The 15,881-nt window shown below is 45.2% G+C and overlaps 2 protein-coding genes across 2 annotated transcripts in view; one reads left to right on the top strand and one right to left on the bottom strand.

Moving 5' to 3' along the window:
- Nucleotides 1–1,735: 1,735 nt before the first annotated feature.
- Nucleotides 1,736–15,881, top strand: part of T265_08585 (hypothetical protein) — a gene marked incomplete at both ends in the record, with an annotated part of 28,276 nt that continues 14,130 nt past the window's right edge. The window contains 7 exons of the mRNA XM_009174437.1: nucleotides 1,736–1,911; nucleotides 1,949–2,304; nucleotides 6,874–7,240; nucleotides 7,277–7,371; nucleotides 7,988–8,442; nucleotides 10,911–11,223; nucleotides 13,470–13,737. Of these exons, the coding sequence (XP_009172701.1) occupies nucleotides 1,736–1,911; nucleotides 1,949–2,304; nucleotides 6,874–7,240; nucleotides 7,277–7,371; nucleotides 7,988–8,442; nucleotides 10,911–11,223; nucleotides 13,470–13,737 (2,030 nt within the window). The remainder of the gene's footprint in view (nucleotides 1,912–1,948; nucleotides 2,305–6,873; nucleotides 7,241–7,276; nucleotides 7,372–7,987; nucleotides 8,443–10,910; nucleotides 11,224–13,469; nucleotides 13,738–15,881) is intronic.
- T265_08586 (hypothetical protein) overlaps nucleotides 8,007–15,881 on the bottom strand; it is a gene marked incomplete at both ends in the record, with an annotated part of 10,346 nt that continues 2,471 nt past the window's right edge. Inside the window, one exon of the mRNA XM_009174438.1 lies at nucleotides 8,007–8,133. Coding sequence (XP_009172702.1) covers nucleotides 8,007–8,133 — 127 coding nt within the window. The remainder of the gene's footprint in view (nucleotides 8,134–15,881) is intronic.

The raw sequence follows: 15,881 nt of genomic DNA on the forward strand, positions 1-15,881 counted from the left end.
TGTAGCGGACTAGGACCTAATCAGCGTGTTCGGATAAATTAACAAGCAAAAGTAACCAATGCAAAATCACAAAATCACAATAGGAAAGGAATGAGTAGTCAAATGGGGACTCACGAATGCGTAGGTCCAGTAGTCCACTACACCGATCCAAATGCAGTAACTGGCTGTGAAAGGAAAATATTCACTCGTCGAGATTGCCTGCAGATGGTTCCGTGTGAGTGATATATTCCACGGTAGGAAAATTATTCACGGCTAAAATATGTCACAGGGATTTATTGTGACGTTCAACAGTTGACAAAAACACAGAGATTTAGTCCCACTGGTTCAACGGTCTACAAACAGTTCAACGGGGCGTAAATACAGTCGTTCAGCAAGAAGTCAGCAGGCCACGCCGGAAAATTGTGTATTCGTAACATTAAAACAAACGTCATGATACAATGTGGGCGACAGTTACAAAGTGTGGTTTCAGGTCAGGAAGAATGGCAAATGTGACAACGGATTACAGACACTCCAAATTTTGTGTGTCCGGGACGTGGCCCACTTCAACACCTTAAAACTGGGATGTGACAACGGATTACAGACACTCCAAATTTTGTGTGTCCGGGACGTGGCCCACTTCAACACCACTACTTAAAACTGGGGCGAAAATAATTCGTCACTCTTGAGACGAATCAGCGCACCTTCATCTGTATTAGATACTTTAGATACTTCTTGAAGTCTTCGTAAGTCTGACTCTTGAATACGCCAAACAAGACACCTATTCAGATCACAGAAAACATGGTCCCCGTGGGGCATGTCCAACGAGCTGCAGAGGGAGGACTATCGGTGCGGAATCAGCTGAAAACGAAGTTTCTGGAGATCGCTGTGCAATTTCTTCTTTGCTACCACTGCTTACCAACAGACGTGACACGGAATTACGTCTTGTTTAGATTGTTTGACGGGTACTTTTCGCAATATTGTGTAGTGGTCTGGCTACCCAATAAGTTAGTTTACCAGGAGTGTGCGGTAAAGAAGTAAAAATAATAACGCTAGGCAGGATACACAATAATAAAGAGGTCAGATGGAACAGACTCATTACCAATTGTTTTCTTTAAAATAGTTCATCGTTGGCCAGATCAGCGAATAAACAATAATCCAATTATGGTGGTCCAGGGGTCTTCTCTTGTCAACAGTTCCCACATACAACTGATTCCGAAGATGGTCTGAAATGTTTAAACACCAGAGTTAGCACATGAGACTCGCGAACGACCGCTGCAAGCGTGAGTGAAATCAAGAGAGAGAGTCGAAGCACGTGACCACGCTTGTATTCTGTGAAATTGTACATGCGCGAGTTTTTATAGTTTTTCGCATTCGAACAAAAAGCGATTATGCAACCGGTAAAATACGTAGTGTTATAATGGAAACAAAATAAAGGTAAAAAACGCCACAACTGACCAAAGTATTAAACGGCGAATTTATGGCAAAATTTTCAAGCCTGGAGAATGCACTTTTATTAGAAAGCTTTTTTTCTTACTTGGGGTAGTTCATCCTACACCTATTTTCTCTTTTGCTTTTCAGGTGAACGAAGGGCACTGAAAGAAAAGAGCAAACCCGACTGGAAAAGCTTGGACAAAATCCTCGATCCTATGTATCGATCGGTGGATCCGTAAATTGGGCTGGGAATATATCAGCCAATCAGCACTCTCCATGCTCTGCATCTCATGTTCTTTTAGTAGGCCGAACGCTGACTGCGGGAATGTCTCGTGTGCTGTCCATCCTATCATCCCCTCGGTTGTTCACACTGCCCGCATGTCGTTTCTCTCTTCCAAGAGACGTGAAATATGATCACGGGCCATCTTTCTATGTAATACCAGAAATCTCTGGAGATCTGAGCAGGGGAGTCCCTACCATGGACTTCGAAAGTTTGCCGAAGTATGTACCATTGTTTCCAGTTATCTGATTATCTCAGCAGAATCGAATCCATCACTCCCGACATGGCTTTCAACGGCTTCTCCAGATTGCTTGTAGATTATCAGCTTTCCCTCTCCAGGTTGTCTGAGGATATAAAGCGTGGTGATATTCGTCTGACGTCGAACGTTCTGCTTCATTCTCTAGAAGAAATATTTTATCCTGTCGAACATGGCTTCCAAACCTTACATTCCATACTGTCTTACAACACAGACCCCTTGTGGCCACTGGTCTTGGGTCGACTGTATAGGAAGCTGAGGACGTCCAGAACAGAATATTTCAGAATGGATCCCGATATATACCGCGCTTTGCTAACCGTCAGGGCTAATGATTCAGCGCTTGGTCCCGCTGAAAAAGGTCAGTGGTCATAATTTCAACCTTGGGTCTTCTACGGCAATGGAGTGGAAATTTATGTACTCTGTTTCTGATGGTCTGCGATTTTGCGACTTCGAGTTTCACAACATCGATATGGGACCCAGGTGTGTGTTCTGAAGACAACACGCTTGCGGTGAACGTTAGTATGCGTATTCTTGACTTGGTTTGACAAGCCATCTTCGACTACTCAGTGCGTTATACCAGTGGACCTCCCGTGTAATGTAGACAAATCAAGGGTCCTGTCATTTGTTCAGCGGCTAGGATAGTTCCTGTATTGTGCTTATAGGGGAATTAGGAATGACCTCAATCTCTTATAAAGTACGGTGTTTTGGAATGCACCCAACGCTGCGGAGGTTGTTCTGAGTGACAAGCCTAAGAGGCACACGTGATCTTTGTGATCAGCTGCGAATGAACCAGCTGTTGCATCTATTATTCAAGATATGGAACTCGCTGCCAGGTCAGATTGCTGGGACTGCATTGCTGACGGCTCAGATTACATTTAAGTGATACGTGGCTCTTCGCTGAAATTTTCCCTTTTGTGGCATTGGGAATTCTCTTGTATTGCGTATACGTTTTGGCCATGTTTGATCATGCCTTTGCAGATCTTGTAACATGGACATGTACTCTTTAATTGCGAAGCTGCTTTCTGTGTCGTTCAAAGTAATGCATATTTTAGCAACATCTAGAAAATGCTTAAGATTACTGGTATGTTCAGCTTTCGTTTTACCACATACAATGACGTTATAAATGTAGTTGAACGTGTCTTGTACCTGTTCGGCTTTGATGACATTGTTTATCGTTCTTTGGAAACAGACGACCCCGTTTGTCACGTCCAAAGGAATGCGCCGAAACTGGTATAGGCTCCCGCCGTCTTCAAGTGCAGTAAATGGCTTACCTGACTCGATTATTGGAACCTAATGACATGCATTCTGATGGTCCAGTGTACTGTAGACGGTATCATCATCATCATCACCATCAAAGACAGCAACAGGTGCTTCACCGCCGTATGTAGACGGTGTAGCGTGGGATAGTTTCAATCATGTGATCCACTCTTGCTAAAGGATAGGCGTCAAGGTGGGTAAAGCGAATGATGGTCTGTCTGTAGTCTGATCATGCGTCCCTTGGGGTTCGTAGTGCGCGTTACGAGCACTTGGACTGTCCATAGAGAATTTGATGCTTCGATTATGCCGTCGGTGGGCATTCGGCTACTTCGTTTGGTATGATGACGAAATTTCGCTTGTAATTTGCACCAAGACCAGTAAATAAAGATGGGTATTTAAGTTCCGCGGATATCACGCAAAACACAGTTAGGGGGCTCCGTTGGCTACTGAATGGAATTTCAACCGCAAGAAGTTATGTCCGACAAGGACATCTGTACACAGGTTCACTAATACACAAAGTTTTAGCCCTTCGTATGTGGCATCTGTGTACCGAATGGACACGAGGCAATGACGTTTGGTGGAATGCGAATGTCTCATCGACGCCATTGTTATCACATAATCATACGAAAATGGTTTCCAGTTATGAGTGTGTATGACTGATGCAGAATTCATGGAGCTCCCGGTATCAGTGAGCTCGGACAGCAAAGCCATTGACCAAAATATCTGTTATGGTTTTAGATAGGCAATGGGGATCAGCGACAGAGAACAACGAAGAGATTGAGAAGTTTGAATTGAACCCCATTTTGGGGTTTTGGACCTACAGACGCGTTGATAGTGCCCTAATTTCCTACAATGTTTCAGCTGGACACCTATTGCAAGGGTGTCTGGGTTTCCCACAAAAGTAACTTGCTTGTCATGTGGCGGCAGAAACTATTGTTTCGGCATTAACAGGGGGCGAAAGGGTAGTCACAGAACAAGTAACGGATTGTTCGTATATGTAAGATTGTGACTGTTTTTGCGCAATTTCGGGAGATCATGTGGCTTCGTGAGCTTGGTCAAGGCCTAATTCATACCAAGTTAGCAGGTTTATCCAAAATAATGCTCGACTGCAATCCGGTTATAAAAACATCTCGAACTGTTTTGTTTATGCATTTCACAGCAGACACTGATTCGAATTCACACTCTTTAGCAGACGACTTCAGTTTTTGAACGAACTGGTCACCGTCTTGACCGGGTTGTCGTCTACATATCTAAGTGTTGGCTTGCATGCACGATATTTTCCGGCAGACTATAGAGTTTCTGCAGTAAGGTTATCGCAGAACCTCAATGGGAACATTCTGCAGTGTGACGTGCAGTGGACGATGAAATTGTTGAGAGGGTTGAGTGGTTCCAGGTGTAGATTAGAAGGAAGGCTAGAGTACGTGAGCTGGAAATACGGAGTGGAAATTACTAGTGAATGATAGGTAAAAAGTATGGTTTACATAGTCATGACACTGCTGTAGACTGCGTTGGTCGGCGAATCTGTCTACATCCTCCGCAGAATGAAGGTTCATGGCCGATAAATTATAGCTGCCATGCCACCCAAAGCAAACGCGAAGGCTAAGATGCCGTCAGGTTTCCCAAGGAAAGACAGGAGCAGTCAAGATACCGGGGTCGGGTTCGAACCGAGAACCATTGGGTCAGTAATTTCGCGGCTTAAACACTGAACTTTCGTGAACTTCATCCCATAGTGTTCATTGACGGTTAGACACATTATCCACTAAACCCCGAAAATGGCCCATTTCGTGCTACATTGCATGTCAGTCTGTTTAAACAAGCCGGATTGTGAAACGAACAAAAAAGACAAAAAAGCCTAGTTTAGATTTACCATGAACACCTGAGTTTCCTACTCCTCTATGACCGAGCTTCTGCAGCTTATCACGCAAGGTGTATCCCATAAGTAAAAGAAGGTCTATTTTGGCTGTTTTTTTGGGGTCGAAGATCCTAGATCCTCCATCGTGATGTCTGCCAACCGTACTGCAAGGTGATAAAGGTGAACCTTGAGGCTATAGTTAATATATATTCGCGAGGAAAATTCTGGCGTTTTAATTCGTTTACTGTCAGAACTCATGCAGTTTTCGACATCGTTTTCACTTCGAGCGTCTTCGCCTCGTATGCCTCTTATTCAAATTTGAGAGTCATTCTTGAACCGTGCCTTGAAACATGAATTTACTCGTAACGGATGCGGGGTATATGCTGAAGGATGGAGTGACTCTGGTCAACTTACACAGTACTGCTTTTCTTTCTTGCCCATTTGAAAAAATCAGGATAGCCGCATCTTCGAACTACAAATAAGCAAGGTCCTCTCCCGCAGCAATATCAAATTCTAGCGACCCTCCAGTTTCTCAGTCACAAAATCAATAAACAATGGAGTGTACCTTGTCGGACACCACGTTTAGAGAAACTGTCGGTGGTCTTCCAAATTCTTGCTCATCTACAAGCTTGTGATAGTGAAACATTATCTCCAAATACCTGGTGTAAACGATTGTTTAGGAGAATTATCTCATCGGTGTACTGGGAAAGCCAAATTCTGAGTCTGATGTGTCTGATCTATCTACCGGTGTCTTGGTATTCCATGTGCCTTGATGTATGAAAAATAAAAATCGCTCAGCTGTGGCACTCTTTCGGTGCCTAAATGTCATCCCGCCCGAAGGAAGCACGAGGGCTGGGATACTGCCAGGTTGCCCAAGCCTAGACGGGAGAAGTCGACAGGCAGAGGCCGGGTTCGAACCACGGACCTTCCGGTCGGTAAATTCGCGCTCTAACTACTTGAGCCATCTCGCTCCTTGAGATATGGCGTTGTGTGCTACACGCAGTTATATTGCCGGCCGCATTCATTGGTTATATTGTGATGAAGTTCGAAGTTGAAGAAATCAATTCACTGTTTGGACATGAGCTCACCGTTGGCGCATTTCCCTGAGCGTCAATAGCGAGGGCTTCATTATAGCTTCCTGTCTATGTTTGCGGTTCGTCTACATCGTGGAAGTTGGTTCAAGCTTGTGGTTTGCTTTTGTTTGGCATAATTTCCCGTCACGAAGAGACTGGACCTTACCGTGGTGTGACGGTTTGCGTACTTCAGTGACCCATCGAGATATACTGGGGGGTGTCCCCGCGACACTCGCAAAGTCTCTCAGGTTGATCTATGGTTAAAGGTCTGACGAACACGTTATCCTGGTCATCCAGGTTGGAGTTTGAACATGTGGCGACTTGCTTAGTAGAAATGGCAATGTATTTGCACTTCCCGTCAAACACCGCTGCCTTGCGGTTAGGCTTTTGAGCCAAGGGCTTCGGTTGAAGACCCTAATCATTCTCCTGTCTAGGTGTGGGCGCCCTGACAGTATCCCAGCCTACGTACAACTATGAACTGCACGTATACAGATAAACTCAAGCCACATCGGCCGCCGCCTGGTGCCATCAACCGGGTTGCCTTGCTCGCTGCATAAAGTCGATCGGGTAAGCGAAAACTGGCTACTGCTTATGCCTACCTTCTCTTTTACATACTTTTTCTCCTCTTCCCACCCCAATAATGATTCTACCCTTGTAGGCCCAGCACTTAGGACTGATAATTTCGTCCGTCTCTCATCGGTTTTGCGTACAGCATCTGCTCGTCACATTGCGCTGACATTCTCAGGTATCTCCAAATCAATCTTCAAGCCTCACTCAGTCTATCTGGCCGCCTTCAATGTCCGCACTTTGAAGCAAGCAGGACAACTAGCTGCTCTTGCTCTCACACTGGACTCGCTTGGCATTGATGTGTGCTGTGTCTCAGAAACAAGAATCCAAGATGAAAGCACAGTGATTGAGTTAACCGCTCCGTTAGTCTCCACTTTCTTCCGGCTGCGCACCTCTGGTGATCAAGAGGCTGATGCAGCGAGATGTGCGGCGATTGGTATCTTCCTAAGTCAGCGGGCGGAAGTATCTGTTGATAGTCGCCTCTGTGCTGTTTGTCTAGCAACGTCTGTGAAGGAGTCTCACGAGCGGGAAGTTGATAGATGTCTGTTCATCGTATCTGCTTGAACCCCAACTGACTCTAGCTACGACACCGTCAAAGACAGGTTTCACGATGCCCTGTTACGGCTAGCTAAAAGCTCAGATGTGGTGGTTGCCGGAAATATGAATGCACAAGTGGGTAGGTTTAGTGTATCTGAGACTCAGTTAGTAGATCGACAGGGATTGGACTTCGTACGTACGAACAGTGGTAAACGACTGCGTCAGCTGTGCGCTAATCGCAGACAGTTTTTATGCAGTACTAATTTCCGGAATAGCCGAAGTCGTCTAGCCACATGATGTCATCAGCATGGTGTCCAACGGCATGCCGGCCACAAACTCAAATCGATCACATAGCTATCAGTTATCGATGGCGTGGATCAATAAATGACTATCGGCTGTTTTGGAACACATATGTGGATTCCAACCACGCACTCGTCCGTATTCACTTTTCCCCACGTTTTCCAGGGCCGTGTAAGGTGCGGACGACAGTGAAGCGGTGTTGAACACTGATGTCATGCTGTCGATGATGATGATGATGGGCATGATCTGTGGCGTTTGTCCATTACCTCTAGGGTTCCATTGCTTCTTGGGTTCGTCAGTGCATGGATTTTTTTCGACCTGACTAGTAGTTGTATGCAACCCTCCTTTTCACCTTTTCATAAAAATCCATTTTTCACCATGTCTATATCATACAGCTATGCTAGAAGTGCTTATTCTTGAGTGCTGGAGACATGGCAGTGCTCTCGCACTTGCAGCGTCTGGATCATTGTCGCCTCAGTCCTCGTCCACTTCCTCCAATGTAACTGTGAAGAAGACCAAGCAAACGTCGGACGATGTCGTACCGGATCTACCCACACTCTCGCATTCTGATGCCAAGGAGAAACTCGATCGCCTGCATAATCTTCAAGCAGAACTACAGAAAGAAGAACAATTATTTCAAGGAATGGTATGGGCTACATCTGCCGTATCTGGAACCCAGACTGGATACTATCGTTCCACTGGGCGATACCCCAATCCAACAGAGTTGACTTATCTGGTGGGTGCTGCTAATATTCCCGTAGCTGAGTCTGATCTGGCCCCGTCAACACCACCCTGGTTACCGGTGGCTCTCGGTGGACAGCAAAATGGGGGACATATAGCCGATATGAAAATCAATATTGCTTCGGATGCAGTTGTTCACTCCTTGCTGTGTCACTGCAGTACCCGACAGGTGAGAAGATGTAACGTACCGGTTGTGTTTATTTCCCACCACCATACTTGACTCGGTTTCCCAATTGATAGTAGTACCATTGTTTTCATAGACACTCTCCGTCAAGCGGAATAGTACGTCAGTGAAGCATCGGTGTTGAACACTGATGTCATGCTGTCAATGATGATGATGATGGTGAAGCGGAATAGATAGGCTGTGAGTTGGCTCAACCTATTCCAGTCAGTACAAACGTTTTATGAAGTGCTTATATGCTTTATATATACCTTGTGTACCGCATAAAAATCTTACTTCTGCTTGTGGCTTGGCTACCTTTGCGTCTTATTCACTTCACATATACGTAGTTGTCTCCATGGAGAGACAAATTAACTGACTAAAATAGTACTCTTTTGAGTGTTTTCTCATGAGACGACCAGAGGGATGCTGTTTAGGGGTACTACACTGCCCGACAGTGATGCATGTTTCAAATCGTGTCCACTGGCCAACGTTTTTAGTATTTTTGATCGCGATGGATTGCCTTTGTCGTTCCATTGCTTTGATTCTTTATGGGAATAGTCTGGTGCTGTCTGAAGCTACCATAGTGGAAATCATTCCATTCGGGATGCCTACCAGTCTTGCAGAATGTTAGTACGTCACACCATCTCGCTCCTTGTCAGTTGTGAGTGGATTTTCAGCTGTATACTGCTCTACATATATAATACTTTACATATGTGAAAACGATTAGTAGTCGTCAAAGCTGTGTTCAGGCGCTTTTAAAACACCGCATACAATCCAGGCTGCGGAAATTAGGGATATTTTTCGCCATTCTGTAATATCTGGGAAATTATTCCTACTGTACTCTTAACTGAACAACAGATTAGCCGGATTTCAGACAAGTGTAGCGTTTGTGATTTTGTCGTCAAGCGTGTACTGGTTTTCTTTATATATATATTTTAACGCTCGTAGCGATTTCCCCCAAAACGCACTATTCCATATCTAACTGGGTATCGAGACAGACGAATTCGGCTGCTTTAGAGAAGTATCCGTATCATGCAGGGACAAATAGTTCGACGCTTGCTGATGTCTTGGGCAGCCACACAGTGATGTGAATAGATTTCAGCCCGATCAATATCGGGCTCAGCGATCTGTACGATAGACGTTGACGAAGTATGGGGAAACCGGTACAATGTTAACAGCGACTGGGTTTGTCACTGTTTTCTCTTCGTGAGTGAATATCTAAGAAATCAACCCAAAGATGTGCTAGTTTTTACTGTCTACTTGGATGGGGCTCCCGAGACGGGACACATCGCTAAAGACAATATCTAAGAAATCAACCCAAAGATGTGCTAGTTTTTACTGTCTACTTGGATGGGGCTCCCGAGACGGGACACATCAATGGCTAAAGACATTGTCAGGTGTGAGCCAATCACGCGCTTATTGGGGCGCATGCATGTTAGATGCTCTATTTACTTCATAGCTTCCCTTTCCAATCTCTGCAATGAACAGCTCTCTGACTCTCTTGTATTCACGTACCAATTATGTCGTGCACCGCTTCCATTGTGGTGTCACCCATCTTTATCTCCCCATATTATCGGCGGACGAGACTGTATCACATGTACGCAGTTTCTTACGGCTGATGATGAGAAGAGTAAACAACTGTAGGATTAATGGGGTCGCCATACTGAAGTCAAGTACTGAGGAGTCCGCAGTATCGCCAAGAAAAGTATTTGACAGGCCGTATCTTCGGGTAAGTTATGGTGAGCGATGTTGCAGCATGCGTTAACAACGATAAGTACTTCCGGCCGACCAAGTGGTGAAGACTAGCGGACCAGGATAGCAGTAACCAATGGACAGTGGTCTTCTGTGTTTCGGTCACTTTGCGGTGGAGCATCACCTCACATTCACCTACAGTCTGCGAACCGAAGAGATAGATATTTTAATGCGCTTCTCCGAACAACGTCTATGTGTTGTTTACACTGCACAACTTTTGCTACACAGATTTTGTGCAGAACTTCGCAATATCATTGGTGTTGCAAGTAAGCTGGTCACCGATTTCTTTGGAAAGTCTTATGGGCCAAGTGAGTCTTATTTTCAGGACAAGTCAGCGAGTTTAGGAAGGTTGGCACGCAAATTTGAAAAGATACGGGTTTTTGGAATCCCAGTGGTAACACACATGTGTAAATGCAGTCGCCTGAGTTGTACAGAGGATTTAGACATCCGGATTTAGTGGAAACTTGTGGCCTTTATACGCACCGTTCTTTGAATGGAAACGTGCACGTTGACTAATATTGTCAACCTTGACCCTGTTGACCTTGAAGGACATGCACCCTTGGATGTCATCCATGCGTGGGAATCCAAGTCATATTAGAAGTAAGTAGGCAGCATGTTCAATGCCTTTTCGTATATGGGCATTACAGTACAGCAGTTGTGCACTCCGCGCTTTCCTTTGCGGTCCATTTTGTCTTGACCAAATCTTTTTCTCTATTCTACAGGTTCGTCAAATTGTCTGGTCTCATTGGGTACAGCGATCAAGTCTGCGTGTATTCGGTGGTAGCACCGGCCAGCATGCATCCAACGACTCTCGAATGCAAACTATTCGGCGTATACGACGAGACGTCGCTGAGTGTTTGGGTTGTGAAGATTGGTTAAGCTTGATGTGGCGTTCACCGTACATGCGAATGCCAACGTCCAGTGAAGCCTTAGTCTCCAATGTGCTGGAGCCGTTGCGTACAGAATTGAAGCCGATAGGGCAGATCGAATTACAGCTGTTAAGTGAATGGTCCAGTGCGTATCTGGACTTGCCTGGTAAGTTGCATTTACGTTCCTTGTGCATCGGCTCTGGTGTTTCCCCCTGTCACCTGCTGGTGATTGGTGTCTTGCAGTCAGGCCAAGACTGCGGATCACACACTTTGCATCTTTCCTAATTTCACTTCTGATCTGCTCTTGATACTCGTGTACCTAGAGGTTTTCCTGAAAGCTGGGATTCGAACACGAGGGCACTCGTGATCTGTTTTGTTCGTAGGCTTGTCGGGCATCCGCTGTGATTGAGAGGCGTCAAGTCGGTGTTAATAAACGCCAAGTACACACCTACCGCTCATCATATGGGCTATATTATTTTTTACTTTCATCCTAATTGAATAGCTTGTCATTCCCTCCAATTAACGACCATTCCGGGAGCCTTGGGCAACCCGCAAGTACCTCAACCCTCATGTTTCGTTCGAGTGGCTTGGCAGCGAGACTCAGAAAGTTTGTTACAACTGGGGTATACACTGGGATGCATTGTGTCATCTACAAGCAGACTGCTCAGCACACCGCGCATATCTGTCGCTGCTTTTCGTGCATTCGGTCGACTGCGGCTCTATGAGGGCCGACCATTTCTCATTTTGATGTCCTATCGGCTGAGTCTCTTTGTACCTTCTCAGGATAGGAATCGGTTTGTGTCACCACTTACGTCCAGTACTAATTTTACTGTTCCTTAATGTGGCTGACTCCCGTGGCTGGATAAGCCAACTCCGTAAACATTCTCATACAAATGCTATCCGCAGCACCACTTGGCTTTGGGTTCTGACGTGCTCCTTTAGCATTTGCACAGTGATTTCCAACCTTCAGTGCAGCACGTAACTTGCGTGTAACTGTTGAACGGCGCCGCCATCTTTGTTGTCGTCGTTGGATTCCAAAAGCGATATCGTCCTTCAAATTTGCGGGAGCCAACCCATTCACGTCACTGTCGGTTTGGTATCAGGGTTCGGCCAGCTCCTCTAGACGGACAATCGTGCCTGACACCCAGGTTTACCTCTATAGTGGAAATGGCTATGCTGCGAGAAGGTAGCCAAGAGAACTTCCTCGGTAGAGGCTATATGGCGGTAGTTCTATTAGAGCATTTCAGCGAGTGACTTTATTTGTGCCACAAGACGCCTACGGCCGGTATCTTACAAAAGTTAACGAAGGCTAGCTTGTGAATCTCGTGATGACTTGTACTCTTTCCACAAAACCTCCTTATGTGTGGAAACTGGTGAGATACGTCCATATTCTTTCGAGCGATAAGTCGCTTACCACCGATTAGATGTACGTTGTTTAAAGTGCTAGCTTCAAAAGAAGAGTAGGTTTATCTCAATGCCAACGCATTGTATTTTTTAACGAGAAGCAAGGGACATCAGATGTTGGAGCATGGTGCGTATTCTTATGTTTCTGTATAACTTATGTAGCCAGTAAACAGCTTGTTCGGACGTTTGATGATGCACAGAAGGACCAGACCGGGAGAGACGGCAATGGGACGAATTAAGGTTGCCGTTCCACTAAAGCCGCCGTTCCACTAAGTAAGCGATTGACCACTTCCGAATTCGCGCTCCTCAAACTAGAATTTCTCCCAGAGATTATATCGCTTAAATTTCACTTCCGTAACTGTCTACTTGTCATATTGTCAGAATAAGTCCCGTTTATCATTATGATAGACACAAACAGTTCTAGCAGGACCGCCAGTTGGCTGGCTTCCAACCGGACTCCATTTTACTCGACCAGTCAACTGCCACTCACCGAGCGGAACAATGATATCTAGAATATCGTTCCAACTGAAACATAAGGCGGCCTGGCGCAGCGCATTCAGTCACTTAGAAACATCGTAAACGAGTGATTCAGTTGGGTTCTGGTTGAGTCTCCTGCAAAACCAATATTTGTTTGCAAATGAGTGTATTTCGTTAGTACATCTTGTTATACCAACCCCCCAACGTTATAAAATCTTCCCCTAGCTGACATCTTTCCCGTTATGGAGAGGTTATGCGAAAAAGCAAACTGCATTTTCAGCTAATATCGCAATGTTGCTACCCATTATTCGGTACACCTAGCGGAATACATTGCTTGCCAATTGACACAAGGTTTTTTACAATTAAGGAAAATATCGGTAGCGTAGGTTGTAAAACGACTCGATCTGTTCGTTAGTCGGTCACCATATTGTCTAGTTCAGCGATCAGACCAACAATCTTCTGTTTATTCTTGAAGCTGCAATCTATGGTACCAATGGATCTATCAAAACCTCTGTATTGACTGACTTTTAGGTACCAAGCTAGAAGCCTGGGACATCGCTTACGCAATCGAACAGTACAACTTCGCTGCTTCAGATGCTGAACTACAGACGATGATCACGCCTCCAGAGGGTGGCCGTCTCACTACACACGTACATGCGCTTCTGGATCAGTTGGCCAATTTATTCCGATTGCAACTGGTCCCCTCCACTAGGTCGGATACTGACCTCCCTGTATATAACCTGGAGGATATGGATGATGGAAAGTTCTTCGGACAAATCATCTTTGATTTATTCCACCAGTAAGTTTGGTTTCCCTTCGCTATTATGCCACTATAAGTCCTCCTGGCGTTTTAATTGTGAGTGAACCGGGTCTTTTCAGGCTTAATACCTCGTCTCCGAAAAAAGGTTCCATCCTGGGAGGGGCTATTCGTTCTGTTTACTCTCCAAAGCACTTTTCTGGTGGTGGTTCCTCTAGTCTGCAGGATTACCGTAGCTGATGGGGTTAGGCAAGAGTTTCTTTCCCAAAGGCTTGTGGTTCATATCCAGTTCCTGACTGTTTGATTATTGCAGTCTAGACTTGGACAAGCTGAACTACTCTCAGCCCTATTACTTCCCTTCATCAACAGCTATGTACTGAAATTGTATCAGAGCTGAATTTTTCTACTTTGTAAGCAGAAGGAATTTCATCATATATTGGTTTCACTATGCTATACTTGTTCGACTCTGTTGGAAATAAAATAAATAATAATCGTTCATTTATAGACCCCGTCGGTGCCACCCGAAGGATGCACGAGGACTGGGATACTGCCAGTCCAAGTTTAAAAATGGGAAGTCGGGGTGCAGAGATCGGGTTCAAACCACGGACCTTTCACGGCTCTAACCACTGAGACATCTTGCCCTCTGTTTAGAATAATCATCATTCTAACGAGTCTCGTTCCTCATTTCAACCTTTGACTAGTAGGTCTGACACCAATCACATGTTGAGCACTACCGGTAACTTCTGTTTTGTCAGTTAAATCATCGCGCCGATGTCTGCGTGCACCTTTAAGCTGGTTGTCCATCATTCATGCAACCCGTCCATCCTCTCAGCGAAGTTAGTCGTTTGGTGATGGAGAAATGTATCACTATCTTAAGTCTCCATTTTAGATGGCCCTCTAACGATCACCAAGGATGTGATTTTGCTGGGTTAACACTATGCCGTTACACGAACTGAGCTGTTCATATGGTGTTCAAGTCTCGTGGAAATCACATGCCTTTGTTGGACGGTGGATAAAAGACAGCGCAAATTTGATCTCCGGTTTGTAGTCAATCAATCTGACCTAGTGGATTAGTTCACTGATTTCCGCTATCCATGGTCGAGTATTTCATTCTGTCTGGCGGTACCCGTCCTAATATGTGCACATTTCGTTTCAGAAATAGAGACCTAATTAAAATAAATAAGTACAGGAATAATAGCAAACAGCCTCTAAGATCCGCGCACTTCGTAGGTGAACCGCTTCTCCCAATTCCTATCCGACCTTCCTCAGCATTGCTCAGTCGATCTTACCACTTGACTTGACCAAACCTGGGCCATGCTCTGAATACTCTTTAACCCGTGGGAACCATTTTACATTTTCGCTACGTATTAAACATGTTTGATCCTTAGCAGTGTTGTTGACCCTACCTTTGACGCATAGGTGGACATCAGAACGGCCTCATAATAGTCCGAATGTAACAAAAGCCCACCTGTCTTCAGCTAGTGATTTCATCTTTCTGTAGTTCTGAATGTACACAGCTGCTCGACTAGATGAATTTACCTACCACGTGCATCGACTCAGCTCCAAGCACCCTGTCTTGCTGTAACAGTTTCCATATTGCAAATGTAAGACTCCCAGTTGTTAAAAAGTGGAGTAATCACAGTTGAAGAACCTGCTACCCCATTCGGAAGTACGCTTTAGTACTCAAGTGAGCTCCCAGCCAGGTTAACAGTATTTGCTGTACCTGAAACCACCCCTAAATTGCATCCTGCGAGTATCTACAAGACCTGATTTTGCGAGTTTGCCGCATTAGTTTGAAACTCTAGGTGAACTGCTGTCGCAGACTCCCACACACTGCACAAGTTTCTTGCTTCCATTTTCTTCGCGTCTCGCGATCACGAAAAACCCTTGTTCTGTCTGCTGTTTGTGTTTTGCATGGATGACGGCGATGTCACAGAAGCTAGAGCCATCCGCATACATCGTTGCCGCTCAATCCAAGGTATGCATTCAAAACACTAGCTTACTTTCCTCTGCGCCGGGCAGATGATGTGCAGTACAGATTGACGTTGGGGTCAGCTTGATGGACCCACACACCTGGCTCGTTATCTATCCACAGAATTAGCTATGACGTGAACTGACCACTGGCTGTGGGAACACTTTGATCCGTTTCGTCCTGAAATTCGCACCGCTGATGATTCCAACTAAGG

Source organism: Opisthorchis viverrini (genome assembly GCF_000715545.1).
Source record: "Opisthorchis viverrini unplaced genomic scaffold opera_v5_225, whole genome shotgun sequence".
NCBI classification, from domain to species: domain Eukaryota; kingdom Metazoa; phylum Platyhelminthes; class Trematoda; order Opisthorchiida; family Opisthorchiidae; genus Opisthorchis; species Opisthorchis viverrini.